Source organism: Mus pahari, chromosome X (genome assembly GCF_900095145.1).
Source record: "Mus pahari chromosome X, PAHARI_EIJ_v1.1, whole genome shotgun sequence".
In the NCBI taxonomy this organism is placed as follows: Eukaryota; Metazoa; Chordata; class Mammalia; order Rodentia; family Muridae; genus Mus; species Mus pahari.
The window spans coordinates 138,150,603-138,166,133 of record NC_034613.1 but is presented as its reverse complement, the minus strand read 5'-3'; the positions used below and the strand labels follow the sequence as shown (position 1 = coordinate 138,166,133).

Here is a 15,531-nt window from a genome sequence, read left to right as displayed (position 1 = left end):
GGGAATGGATATATGTTTATCTAATGAAGTTATTGCTGAGACCTTGCCATTTAATCTTCCTTGACCTCAGGATCAGGCTTATTGCTTAGTCATGAAACCGACAACACCCTATGGCCTAATTCTTCCCTGCCAAGTCCCAACAATGCTTATTTCTGGATGTCTTTCTCCATCCTTGCTGGTTTGAAATACTCTTAATTTTTTAAAAGTGTTTTTTTTCCTTATTTTGTGCACATGGTAACGTGTGCGAGCTTGCACATGTACAACATGTGCAAAAAGATCAGAGGACAGCTTCTGGAGTGTCGTCTCTCTCCTTCCACTCTGTGGACCCTAGGGATCAAACTCAAGCACCTTTCCTGGGTGACCTATCTCTCTGGCCCTAGTTTAAAACGATCTATAACCAATCTCACAGAAGCCGCTGTAGTAGAAGCTGTTACCCCAGAGACCTTGACTCAAAATACATGGGGCAAAAAAAATAAATAAATAAAGATAATAACAATTACAAACTATCACAGTTTCTGTGATTACTGGGCCATGTAAAAACAAAACCAAGCCAAAAAAATCAAAACCTCTTAATGTGTAAGGTTTGGCCTGCAGCCGATACATGAAATGTGTCATAGAAGGAACTGGGTAGAAGAAAAAGAAGAGACGAGAAAGGAGGGTGAGGGAGAGGATGGAAAATTTTGTAATACAGACGGTGTGAAAAGTGTCCCCAGAAAGTATGCCTGTGAGTGTGGCAACAGGAGGGGGCGGGGTCTGCATTTCACTGCAGAGGCAGATAGGGCATACATTGAAAAGGAAGGGCTAGTTTGTGAGCTGTCTGTACTGGATAGGTACCAACCAGCCAGCAGAGGGAGTTTATTCTCCCCGCGTTCCCCACCTCTTGCTTTTGGTCTGAGTCCACTTTTCTCTGGTTTCAGTAAGTTCAACTGATTATAATTACGTCATTTCACTCTTCCCTTTCTCCCTCCAAACCCTCCCACATCCCCCTCCTTACACTTTCAAGACCCATATGGCTCTAGACCACCTCCTCAAAACTCGGAAGTACTGCACACGGGCCTACTTTTTTATTCTAATATGCCAAACTGGACGACAAGAACAGAAAAAGCAGAGCAACAAATCCCCAGCAAAAATGTGGCAATAATAAAGAAACATAGCAGTCGCTGATTCTCGAAGAAATGGAGATGAGCAGCCCCAGAGTTGCTTTTCTTCAAAACGTTCAGCTGGGGCTGGGCAAAGGCAATGGCAAGAGGAACCCACCAGGTTCAGCACTAGGTCCAGGGCTCTGTGGAGTTTTTAACAGCTACATACCAACGAGCTCCTTCAACTCAGGCGAGCATTTAAAGTCCTGCATTTTTAGAATCAATCATTCCATTTATTCTCTCATCCCTCTCTCCCTGGTGAAAGACCAAAACCCCAGCTCCAAACTTGGGTGGCTTTAGGCTGCTTGACTTCTAGGTAAGAGTTGAAAGCAGAGCAGTGGATGTGGGGCCATGAGTATAGGAGGAACCCCCTCTGCCATGGTGATGATGCTCAGGGGGACTGCAGCAATCAGCTGGTAGCAAAGGGAGTCTAGAAACTTTATCACTAACTGTCTAGGCATTGAGAATTCATTTTTTTAAAACACCAACAAGAAAATACCAGTAACAATAAAACCCAGAGAGGCAACATTTCCTGATTTGTAGTAGAGTCTAAAGCCTCTGTGACCTCATGTATTTAGGGCACATAGATCTAAATATGTGTACGCTCACCTCTGACTGCCTATGTTTCAAACGGAAATAACCTGTCATCCTTCAAAGGACAAACCAGCTATATTTGATTATTACCATTATAGTACCAGGAAGGAAACATATCGGAATGTTCCAGAGTATGGATAGCAGGAAGACAAACTGCTTCCTGCTGAAGGATTTCAAAACCGACTCTGCCCCTTGTTTGACAAGACTTGCCTGTTCCAACCCAAGGAGCTCGTCATCTGGCTCAACTGCCTTTTACTGGCAGGACCTGTGATCTGTGACTTTGCTTTATGAACCAGTTTATAGCTCCTCCCCTCCAAACCACTGAGATATGCTTTGCTAAAAACAGTCTGAGGACAGATCCTGATGCTTAATTAGATAGAAGGAGATAACTTAGCCAGTTTGATGTTGCTGTAGAACACCTAAATCTGAGTAATTTATAAAGAAACGAGGTTTATTTGGGCTCTTCATTTTGAAAGTCCAAGAATGCTTCGGACTGGCTTATAATAAGGGCTTTCGACTACTTCAACTCATGCCAGAAAGTGGGAGGGGCAGAAAGTACAGGTAGAAGCAGCCCACGTACAAGAAAACCTGGTGTGGTGCCAGGATTGCAACCTATTTTCATGAAAACGAATTCAGTCTCAAGAAAATTAACCAGGTATCTTCAAGAATATACTAACCAGGGGGACTGGGAGGAATGGAGAGAGGGAAAACTGAGATCGGGATGCAATGCTACCTAGCTCCAACACAAATCTGAACAGGGCTCGAGCCTATTTGAATCCTAATGCAGAATCAGAACTTGGTTAGGGGAACAGGTAAAGTGTAGCTCAGATCTTTAGCAACTTTGGACCTTAGAAAACATCTTCAAGCATCAAGCTAAGCTGAGAGACTGGAAAGGCTACAAACAGATTTTTCCAGACCAGGGCACCCATCACAATTGTAGAGAAAGATGGGAGGCTCTGTCCTGCCATTATTGTGCCAACGTATCTGGAGGACCGACTACACTTTGAAAGCATGGGACTAGGACAACGATCTGAGTGACATTAATGTCTATAACTGCTCCTCTGTAACTTCCAGAGTTCAAACAACTAGCTGCACTGTCACCTGAACAGGAGATCCCAGGGAGCCATCATAGAACCTCCTCTATTGCTGGTTTCCTATCTCAGTCTCTAGGCTCATTGTATGCATCTGTAGTCTCTCTTATGATTGGGTCAATCTCATGCATGGCCTATTAGGGTCATCTAGGCTCTGGAATAAAGCTTCTTCCTAATAGGTTATCTCAGCATACCCCTTCATTCCATTCAGCCCACCCTGCAAGTAAGAACTTAGTTATATATCCAGATCCCATGTCTAGTGGAAGGACGCAGGCATCCCTTTGTCTAGAAAGTAGAATGTGACAGGAGCCAGCTTTATGCATCCCTCCTCCCTTCTTCCTTTTCTTTTATACTAGTGCAAAAGAGAACAATGGACAGGAAAGAAAGCGCATAAGAAAAAGTAGGCATATTTGACACAAGACCAAAACACAAAGAGATCCTATTATCTGCTAATTTTATATCATATACACTATAGTTATGATGAAGGAGAAGCTTGGGGTACACCAGCTCAAAGAAGTTCCAACTGGAAAATGAAATAACAGCCCTATAGATAAGAATATGACAAATGAGATGTTCAACTGGGAGAACATAGGCTGCCGGGGAAGGAAGAGGTGATACTATCTGGGTGGCCTGGGGAAAACCACTGAGGCTTTATCAATAGGCCAAACTTAGGTGACATAAAAACAGCTTGACAAATTCAATTCCTGTGTATGAGACTACCCAGAGAAACTAAATACAGGAGACAGATATTCTGTAAGGGGATTATTTTCCTAAAACTGGTTATATGGGGGCATATATTTTTTTTATTGGCCACATTTAGAACGTAGAAAAATTATAGGAGATCTCTGAGGGCTAATGGACATGCCTAGGGATGAGAAAAATATTGGCTAAGAGCAAATTTACAAACTGGGTTGTCACTATATGGGAGCTCCTAAGAACTTGGCAAAGAGAAAAGTAGTCAGAAATAATGCTATAAAACTCATCTGTGGTGGATTAAGCATCATGGAAACTCCCTTTTTTATAAAAGTTTGAAATCTACAAAGTTGCTTGATCTAGAAAAAATTTATGATGATGTATAGGCACAGAGCTATAACTGAGAACATGGGAAAATCACAGGATCATATCAGAGTGCCTAGAGGTTTGTATGAATAGGAAGGATCTGGTCAGTGGTTATTATAAAAGATCTATTCATTCACTTATTTGTTTGTTCATTCATTCATTCTCTGCCTACCTGATGTCTCTTTGTGTGTCTGTTTCTCCCTACCAGTGTCTCACACACATGTACACACCTGTGCAGTCACATGGAGGTCAGAAAAGGTCATTGGGTGCCTGCTGGCATTGCTCTCCACCTATTCCCTTTGAGATGGACTCTCATGTTTCCTTGGATAGGTTGGAAAGCCAGAAACCTCTGGAGACCCTCTTATCTCTGTCCCTCTCAGAATTGAAGTTACAGGCATATGAAAGATGCCTGGTTTAATTTTGTCTGTTTTCTTTGAGACATGGCTTCATGTATCCTAAGATGAGTTCAAACTCAATATATAGCCACAGATGAACTTCTGATCCTCTTGCCTCTATCTCCTGAGCCTGGGATTATAGGTGTGCAATACCTCACCTAGACTATGTAGTATTGGGGATCAAATTTAGGACTCTGCATTCTGGACAAGCACTATGCCAATTGAACTACAATCCCAGACCCTGGTTAGTGGTTAATATGGGGAAAAAACACTGCTGTCAAAGCCAACAAAACAGTGATCTTGTAACAATTGGGTTTAGCTGAACTCAGCATATGGCTCCCTTTGCAAACCTTCTCCTTCCATGTGTGAAGAGGGCCTCAAGCCATACCTGACTAGCTTTTTCCAAGAAAAGTTCACTCCTCTTACATGGGCTCTTTGCCTTCACAGAGAAATCTGGAATTGTTGTTGCTGTTGTTGCGAAACCTGGATCCTAAGAAATTAGACCCACAGTGGTAGGGGCAAATGCCCAGGGGAGGCAGACCGGTGTCTTCAAGACTGGCTTGCACTTCTCAGTTCCTGCAAACTGGCAGCCTGCTGCCTATGTAAGCCTGGGAGCAGGCAAAGTGAGGCTGAATCACAGCGGCAGAGGCAGACATCTTCAGGGCAGGTTTCTAAGTCCCTGTGGCTGAGAAGCAAATGTTTCACTGTGGTATATTCACTAGGGAAACCCTTGGGGGAGCCTTAGAGGTGTCCATTTGGGACATGGCACCAACTCCAAAGAGCCTATTCAGGGAACATGCATTAGACTGGTCCTGCAGCTTCTGGTGATCTGCCTTCTTCTCTTAGAAGGCACACAGCCTGAGATGTCCCTGAAACACTACCCTTCAAAGGACAGTTTTTCCAAAGATTGATCCTAACCTTTGTCTCTTTCTAATGACATCAGGATGCTGTCCCTGCTATTCTAAAAATCAGTCCTAGCTCCCTGTTATACTTCACTCACAATGACAGCGCATGTACCTTGCTTCATTAGAGCTCTCAGAATATTACATCTTTCCATCCTGATGTTCAATTGTACTGTTAAGGCTCAAAATAAACAGTGATTGCATCTAGGTTCTCTCCTAAATAGCTTACATAATTGCTTTAAAATATGCACCACGAGATCAATGAGCATCCTCTCCTGGAATACCTTGAGGGAAAGCCACAGAACACTTGCCATGCTGGAGAGAGAATCTGTTCTCCGGAAGAAAGTCCACCAGGCATTGCAAAGGGCCTGATGGTGACTCTCTGGAGTCCACATCCTAACAGACAAGATGCCAGACTTAAAAGCATGCCCTGATGGTACCTGCTGAGTCAAAAAGCCTGCTACGGAAGACTTGCTTCTGTCTATCCGATCATTGCAGACTGAGGTGGATGACTGTAACCCCAGTCACTGGCGAGACAAGATGACATCTGCTGAAATTGGTGGCAGAATGTTTCAGACACCATAACCCACGCAGCATCTTCATGTTAATAATTCTAATCATCTTTATACTGTCAATTCAGCAAGTGACATCTTCTGGCCTGACCATATTGTCACCAACTCACCAGTATTCTAGGTGCAGCAAAAAAAGGCTGGCATAGCAACGGGTGCACAGCTATCCCATTGGTTTTGTAAGCCAGTGGGGATGAAAAAGGGATTTTCTACTTTGAAATTTCAAAAAACCCAAATGTCACATTAGACAATACCTTTTCAGCTATCTGAAAATTACTTTTCAGTTATCTGACAGGTATGACTATTGTATCCCTAAAACTGAGTTTTCTGCTTTGTGAGGATGAAGTTTAAAAAAAGAGATGATGGCTGGGGTTGCAGAGATGCCCATGGGGCTCTACAAAATATGCACGCCTCAACAAGGAGGCCATGCCATGTCCTCTCAGCACAAACAACTTCACTCTCCTGTGGAAGTTACTTCCCTTAATATCTTATGTAACAAAGAGCTTCTAGAACAGTACACTATACATAGAGTCTGTCTCGTATGAGTGAATTCATGGTCCCAACAAAATAAGACCAAGAATTTAAAGGCAGAGCAGCACCACAACAGAGCCAACTGTGGGTTTTCCTCATTTGTCAGAAAAAAATGGTCTAGTGTTTACCTTAGTCTTCAGAATAATGCTCCCGTCACCATAAAAATGACAAACTATATGAAGGCAGGCATATGTTGCTTAGCTATAGTAGTTAGTCATCCCATGATATAAATATACAATAACCTTTTGGAATCAGTGTTTGAGTGGTTACATGATCCCTTATGGACACAAAAATCCACTGGTACTATGGCCCTTTATAGAATGGTATATTGCTTATACATAACCTAAGTTCCTATTTACTGTAAAGTCACATTTAGATTACTTATAAGTGGCTGTTACAGGGCATTGTTAGGGAATAATTATGTTCAGCACAGACAAATTTTTAAAATCTTCCCAGTCTATGGCTGGTTCAACTATAGATATGGGGATCTGTGGATACTTCAAAACATCACTTTACATGGTCAATACCTGCAATTTGATCTTCCAGCTTTCCTTTAAAAAATGTAAATGCTACTGACTCAGTCTGAACTAATTAGATAATAAAGCCTAGCAGAGTGGCCAAAGGAGGGGACTCACAACAAAGTATTTTCTAGATTCAAAGATGGGCAAAGAAGGGTACCACAAGCCATGTGGATGGACCCGTGCTCCACTCACTGAGGCCCAGCCACAGGGAGAATCCTTCAGAAAGCCTTGCAGGCTAGCCCTGCTGCCCAAATCAGAGTCAACAAGGCCAGCAACTGTATGCTTCATCTTTATTTATCTACCATGAAGGCCAGTCCAGGGAAAAGTTTCCAAAACTACTGGGGGAATGACTGAAAACTCAAACACAATCGTCAGGCAACACATCCAGGAAAAATATGAGAAATAGTATAAAGAGTGTGTGATTCTTTGCTTGGTTATCTCTATAAATACATTTTACATGTCACCAGGTATCTTTTTAATGGCTACTCATCAAAATTCTTAGCCTCATTTAGATTCCCAGGGAAATTAACCAAGAAAATCAAGACACTGAGTTGATCTGGTCAGCTGAAGCAAAAAGAAATAGAGTTACTATTTTAACATTACATCATAGTTGTGGCTAGTTTTCCCCTACCCTTACAGATAGGAATTATAACTACTAGAATGGTTAATGTGTACAGGAAAATTTACCCACTACTGAATACACTTTGAGGCATATCCCAAGATTATGCCCTTAGATCATCAAATGAGTTTGAAATCCAAGGACATGCTTTTTAATGCATTTTAATAGCTTGCTTTCTTGGACTGTTTCCGTGAAGAATATGTTGTAGTCTATATACCCATCAACCCCTCTTGGTATTTGAACCAGAGCTCTGGAGAGTCAAAATCCTGCTTCTTCAGGCTTTTTTTTGGAACCTTGATGCTCAAAGTGTGATCAATGGACCAGCAGTTTCAACATTACCTTAGAGTTTGTTAGAGATGCTAGAACAATACTACCTTTTTAAATAAATACATCCATTCATCTAAATAGCATAGATACCATTAAGTGGTGGTGTGACTAACTACTAGCACTATAGCTATCCTTACCATATATCATCTCAGGAATGGTGATGTATCAAAGTTGATGTGATGGTTAATATTGTCAATTTGACAAGATCTACAATCACTTAGGAGACAAGCCTCTAAGCATGTCTATTAGGAAGTTTCCCTTTAGTTCTTGGCATGCCCTATGACCAGCTGTTGCAATGATGTACTGTAATATCCAACTGTGAGTCAAAATATACCCTTTCTTTCATAAGTTGTACCTGTCAAATACTTTGTTACAACGACTAGAAAAGTGAATAATACAGTCAGGTTTAGCCTGGTCTAAGATCAGAACCCTCCCTGGATCTGAAGAGGCTCCAGACCAGAAATCAGGCAAAAGCTTCAGTAAAAGGCTGTGAGGTACAGAAGAGGGTAGGTAGATGAGATCAAACAGCTGTCCCTTCATACTGTAAAGAACTTTCGGTTCTCACCATTTTTTTTTTCTTAAATCATTAGCAGAGAGACAATACACAAGGAGTAAGGCAAACAGAATGGGCCATCTAAACAGCATCCATCATCAAAGCAGTTCCCACAAAGAAAGAGACAACCTTGGTGAGCCATATACATATGCATTTAAGTATATGTATACACATATGCAAATATAGTAGAGAATTAACAAGCTGTGCTCTCCATTCTTAGTCTCAAAATATAATTTTCAGCAACTTTAAATATTGGCTACTCCAGCAACCCCAAGGACTATGCTATATAAAACAGGAGGTATTTTCTTACTATGTAGGACATCCAGGGTTCTGGCAGCTTTCCTGAGAATTTCAATGTGCCAGGTACTGCTTAAAGTACTCCGTATACATTAAACTCCGGGAACATTCACCAGCTGGTATGATGAGCTTGTCCTATGGCAGCCATGGGCTCAGAACCCAAGCCCATTAAACATTTAAATGTCACTGCTCTTTTATTTTATACCAAAGGATCTCTACCTCCCAAATCTCATCATGGAAGCCACAATTCTGACAGAAAGGGAGACACTGAAATCAAAGCCAGGAAGACTTACATTCCCTTCCTTGTCAAAGTCCGGTGGAAGTAACTTCACGAAGTTGTCAGGAAACACTCCTCGTCTGCCATTGAGTTCTCCTTCCCACCAGCCTACATCGATGCAGTCCTGGAAAGAGCAGAAAGGTATGGTATCCTGTTATGGAAGAGTAGAAGCTCTGTTTTCCTTTCTTTGCTTTGTGGTACTGGGGATGGATCCTAGGGATCTATATGTACTAGGCAAATGTTCTACCTTTCAGGTACATGCCTAGCTCAAGGAACCTGTTCCATCAGGGTGCTATCGATGTGACAATTTACTAATTTAGCACGGAATTCAAAGTCAGGAGGGATAATACATGCTACCCACTAGGATTCAAAGCTCAGCTGGCATTTCAGATGCCCTGAATCTAGTCCTCTTGTTTGCTTCTAACTTCATTTTGTTTGTCTGTTTTTGGAGACTGTATCTCATGGAATTCAAACAGGTTTTGAATTATTGATCCTCTTGATGCTACCTTATGAGTGCCAGAATCTCAGGTGTGTGTAAGCCACCATGTCCAGCTTAAAGTTGCCTTTTTTATTTCCTTTAAGATGAGAGACTGCATTTTTTTCATTTCAATTTTACTGAAACAATAGCATTTCATTAATTGCAAAGGTGGCTTAGAAAACACCACATGCACAAACATCTTCTTTGCTAGATTGCCACAATGCTTGTCAAACTTAAAAAGGGCTTTGTGACAGCCACCAAGAATAAGAAGAAAAATGTTACATTTTACTCGAGTTCATTAGCATACAGGTCTCCTTCACCGTCTTTTGATATCAATAGGGCACAGATGTGTCTATAACCTATTCGCCATAATCTACTCATTCACTTAGATCTCTGAATATCTTCTATTCCATCCACCCATTAAATGTTTCTTCAATAGCTATTTGGTGCTGTACACAGCACCAGTGGCTGTGTAGAGGGCACTGAGCAAGACTTGTAAGAATTCACCGTTTCCAGGCTTCTACCCTGAAAACCCTAGGCATGCAACCTCAGGCCACAGAACCACTCCCTTAGTTTTTATTCTTTGCAAATCATTAGAAGTAAACTCCTCTAGGTCCTTTAAGTACAATATCCATTCTGTGATCTAAACCAAGACTCAGTCTCCCGCAAAGCCCCCTATTGCTTTCCAGTGCATGTACAACATACACACCACTGTCAGATGAGCAGGATACCCTTGAAGTAAAATAAAACTGCGAATGTCTAGCTGAACCAAAAGAGAGGGAACATTTTTCAGAAAGTGCTGGCAACATATACCTTTAAAAGTTATACTCAAAGTAAGATGATGGTCAAGAAAGAGGCAATCCTGCTCAGGGGCTGTGGAGATGCTCCATCATCCTCTAAAACAGGGATAGAGACAACGACAGGAGGGTCTGAGAACTACAGGGCCATGGATTGGTGGTTCACATGTGTTTTGCTAGAGTGGATGTTCCAACAAGGCAGGCTACACATCCTATTTTTTTTCGCCTTTATGCTCCTCAGCCCCTTGCACAATGGTCTCCCCTGATGAATATGCACTTTGATGAAAACTCTATCTCGGAGCTGTAATCTCTTGCAGTCTGATGTTTAGATGATGCAGACAATTTGGACCAACCCCACTGCAGGTGACGTCATCATCTTCCCCTCCCTTGCAATATTGGTCTCAAGGGAGAAGTCTACCTTTGAAAGACAATGAAGATTTTGGAGAGCATCTTGACCTGACCAACAACACCAGAGAACAAATATACAAGAACACATATACAAGAACACATATACAAGAAGCACCAAGTTCAGATTTACCCAGAACAAAACAAGGGTTCAAAACACTTCCAACAATAGAGAGTGCTGATCTTTCTGGAAAATTAAATAAGTCCAGGTAAATAGTTTGGTTTTGCCTCTTGTTATGTCACCCTCTAAACAATCTAGCATCAATCCCCAAAGAAGAAAATGTGGTAGCACGGCTTGATGGCTTCTGAGGACGTTATAAATGTTATCAGTGATACCAGAAAACCTTACAAAGTAGGCAAGGGGGTGTGTGTGGAATGTCTTTATCATGAATCAATCCTTAGAAATTAAGTCTTTCAATCCTACTTCTAAGGATATTCCTGGAAGATTTCCTCGCATCCTCTCTTTCTGCTTGTGTCCTTAACTTCAAAACTCAGCTTGAAATGTACCTTTAGGCAGGCAACTATGATGACTATCTTCTTTTCCCTAACACTTGGTTCTGTGTTAATTTGCACTTCACCATACTCCATTCAACAAATATCTATTAAGTGCAAAAGCACATTAAAATTCTGTAGGTACTAAACTTTAAACATGCAGTCTCATGATACCTACTCCCAGAGCCTAGAGATGCATGTGGAAAACAGACATGCAGTATCCCAAAGTGCTGTTTGGGTAATAGTTCTTAACCATATGCTCTGGTATGAAAAAACAAAAACAAAACCAGGATTCATTATCAGTTTTTCAAATCATCTCACATCTTTGCATGTGAGGTTTGCTTACATAAGGGCTTTCCTTTTCTTTCATTTTGGCTCATCTGATACTGAATCATATCCGTCAAAGGCATACAAATATTGATTAGTGTTACATTTCTTTCAAAGTTCCTAAATGGTATGAAACCATTTTCAGCTTCAATCAAACAGTGCCCCAACAATCATTTTATTTCCTGTGTGAGGGAAAAAATGTAAATCACAAGAGCCTTTCCAGTATCACTTGAGAACTCAAGCATCTCTACGTGGGGGAAACCAGTGCATAACAATGACATGTTTATCATGTCTTCCAGAAGTAATGGGTTCAGTGGCTTCAGTGGGTTATCTAAACTCTGTTCCTAAAGGAAAATGCTAGCATATAATTATCATGTAATATAAAGCAAGAGCCAGAGAGTGCAAAGGACAGATACAATGTGTCTATTGTTCTGATGAGTATAAGAAAAAACACAAGCTCCATGGATGAGATCAGCAGAGACACAAAAGAAAACTGCCAGGGAGGCTGGGGGTGAAGGAGAGCCAAGGAAGGAGGCTACTACAGAGCAGACAGCAGGCACAGGGTCAGATATGCAGAGTGGGTTAGCGATTTACAGACAACCAAAACATTTTCCTCTAGCAATGAAGCTAACTTATAAGGAACTGGGGCGGGAGAGAGGGGGGAACTGATGGCAAAGTGACAAGTAAAAATAAGTCCTTTACCATACAGCAGACAAAAGAACTAGGATTTTATGGCAATGATGAAGAGAGAATTATTCATATGAGGACTGCACTTCCAGAAGTATAAAACAGCAGAGAATTCTATTTATCTGAGGACCTAAAATGTACAAGATAGGAGAGTCATTTGGGAGTAAGAGAAAACCATCTTGTCATCATGGGACTCTCAAGCTTGGGAGCCTCACGGGAGAAGCGGACACAGTGAACCCAAACATCGAGGAGACACTGTCCTGGAGGTTTGGCTAGATTTAAAAATAAGTAGGAAGCTGGGAAGCCTTGGGGTGGGGGCGGGGTGGGGGTGGAGGGCAGTGAGTAGTGACACCATGAGAAGGAAGAAACAGAAGCAAGACAGCAGGGAGCTGATCACAGCAGTGAACATCCAAGAACTGGAGCTGAGTGCACAGACCAGAATCTACAGCAGGTATCTGAGAACGGAGTCAATGTGATTCCTAGTAGTGACAGGGACAGAATAGAGAAATGGTTAGTCAACAATTTAAAGGCCCACAACATCTTCAGGGTGAAAGTGGTTATGTCCTCAAAGCAAGAACCTAGTGAAGTTAGGAATACAGGCAGTATCTGACCACTGAGGAAAGAGACAATGTGACCAAAATACTGTAATTTCTTTCCAAACCCAAGGCACTACTAATAATGAAAACAGGCATAGACCAAGATGCCAGTCACTCTAGCAGATTTTCAGTGTCTAAGGAGGAGAGAAAGGGCAGCACAGGCCTGTGAACTAAGCAGGTGGTAGAAGGGAAATAAAGCACAGTCAATATCAAGTGTGGACCACTTGTGCATCCCAGTATAGCTGTGAACGCAGTCCAAAGTATTTGTATGTGACAGTGTCATGTCACCATGTCAAAAGGTTGGTCCCACCGGATACATAAAAGCTTCTGGAAAAATGATGTTCAGTAATAAGCTCTCCTGACATCAAAGAAGTGGCAGGGAAGAGAATGAAAAGGTATTCTATTTCTGACAAAGAATGCTCACTCTTCCATGATCAAGCCCTCAACAAAATGTCAAAAATGGTTTGTCTATTTCTCAGAGCCAGGCAGATTATTCACTAGAATAGGGTATTCTTATTCATGAAATGCAAATGCTGACTTTTCTTATAAGAACAACAGGACTGAGTCTTAGGAACTGTTACAGCCTAGTGCTATGCTTTGGGTTAGCTGCATATCACAAGTAAAGAAGACTTGCCATGCCATATTTTGTCTGATAGGTTTTTAAAATTTTGAACTAAAATAGGATTCTATCGCTTTCCCCTTCCCCTTCTCTCTCCAGCTCCTCCTTGGGTGTTTTAAATGGAACAAGAGAGAAGAGAGTAAATAAGCCATTGGTACCATCAGAGCTCTCTAGTTCTATTTCTTGTTACATAAGATCTTTGTAAAGTCCAGTGCACCGATGGTTGTTGTAATCATTACTGGGATTGTATAGGCTGGCCTAAATATCTAAGGGATAAAACAGCCATAACACTCCTTGAGACAAGGTCTTACATGGACCAGGTTAGCTTCAAACTTAGTATGTAGCTGAGGATGACCTCTTGATCCTTCAGCTTCAAACTCCCAAGTGCTAGGATTACAGGTTTGCACTACACCACCTGCTATGCATGAAACTGGGGATTGAATCCACAGCTTTGTGAACAATAGGTAAGTGTTCAACCACCTGAGCTTCGATCCCAACACAAGGACACATCTTAATTAAACCCCCATGCTATTTATTACCTTGTGAAGCCCTGCCACTCAAACCATTTCTGAGCACTGATACACCACTCTTACTTCCTTCTTCCCAGGACAAACTAATTCTAGACCCTGGCAAGAGCTCATTCTTGGAAGGGGGACAAAGGGATGCAAGCCAAGGCCCTAGGGTGTGTCTGAAGGAGGAGGCTATACCCAGGCTTTAATATCATGCCTCAGTCTGTTCAGTGATGCCAGCACAGCCCCAGGGAACCTGGATGAAGCACTTTAGTGCTCCATATAGCTATCGTGCCAGGGACCAGCTGAGAGCATCAGAGACAACCTGTTGCCATAGTGAGGTCCATCTGAGCAGGAAGTAGAAATGAGACATGATATATTTACCTTGGGCTAGTTAGTCCCTTCGAACCTTGAAAAAAGACAAATTTGCAACCTGGCTTGTAATCTGATTAAAAGAATATACTATGATCTCATCTTGAGCGCCTTTGTTTAAAGTGCAAAGGGATCTATCAGACAGCTGGCTTTCAAATCTGGTTGCACACTAAAATTATTTGGGAATTTAAGTGCCTAAGGCCTAGGCCAAACCCCACATCAATTACATCATAACTTGGAATAGGAGAATGCAAAAAAAAAAAAAAAAAAAATCCGTGCTTTAAAAAAAAGCTCCGGGGGAATTCCAAAGGTAAGCAGAGAAGTGGCTTTCTTGTTTGGCTTTCTTGATTTTTTTTTTAAAAATGTCAATTCATATTTTAAAATTCTGAGGCAAGTTTGAGATTCAGGACTTTAAAGAGTTTCCCAGATTGCTTGACTGCTGATATTTTGTGGACATACGTTGAGTTCCCAAAATGGGTAAACTTTTTTTCTTTTCTTTTCTTTTCTTTTCTTTTCTTTTCTTTTCTTTTCTTTTCTTTTCTTTTCTTTTTTTCTTTCTTTCTTTCTTTCTTNTTTTCTTTTCTTTTCTTTTTTTCTTTCTTTCTTTCTTTCTTTCTTTCTTTCTTTCTTTCTTTCTTTCTTTCTTTCTTTCTTTCTTTTAAAGCAAGGACCCATCTTCATACTGCATCCACCAAAATCCCAATAAAGTGTATGGGTTTCTGCTCTGGCTAAACGGATAAACAGGTGGATGGCCTAAACTTTCTTTAAAATGTTTTTTCTATACCTCTTCAATTGTCATTTTGTTAAAAATGTAAGTCATTAATTTTTTGAGATGTTTGTACAAGAAGTACTATATTTAATACTGTTTCAACCCCCCCATCTCCTCTTACGCTCCTACTCCCTCTCAAACTCATGACCTCTTTTTTTGAAATTATTATTGCTGTATACGTATGTCTACATACATGCACACACACAGCCTACTGGGACATGTGCACCAGAATCTCTACACCTAGGCTGAGGGAACATTGTGTGACAGTGATCAGGATTGTAAGATTGTAAGTGATTGTAAGAGCCGGAGGACATGAACGCCTGTGATTTGATAGTATATATTGGATATAACGAGGGAAGTTGTACCCATAAAATTTCAACAATATGGTTGCCTAGATAACACCTGCACAATGACAACACCAATTAATATGCCTGTGTTGGAAATTTCACACGGCCTGCTCCTAGATGAAGAGCAACAATGGCTGCTGAGAGCAGGGGCATCAGTTTTCTTCAGGAATGAGGCATCAAGTGGTTGACCCTGAACATGTGTACACATCCATTTTCTGACAATGGAAGTGGGATCAAGTTAAACAGAAGCAGGGTCATT

General features: G+C 41.3%; 1 protein-coding gene across 8 annotated transcripts in view; it reads right to left on the bottom strand.

The window, feature by feature from the left end:
• Sh3kbp1 (SH3 domain containing kinase binding protein 1) overlaps positions 1 to 15,531 on the bottom strand; it is a 341,291-nt gene that overhangs the window by 61,846 nt on the left and 263,914 nt on the right. For all 8 annotated transcript variants that reach the window (XM_021188708.2, XM_029534111.1, XM_029534114.1 and 5 more), the window contains one exon: positions 8,891 to 8,998. In XM_021188708.2, the coding sequence (XP_021044367.1) occupies positions 8,891 to 8,998 (108 nt within the window). The remainder of the gene's footprint in view (positions 1 to 8,890; positions 8,999 to 15,531) is intronic.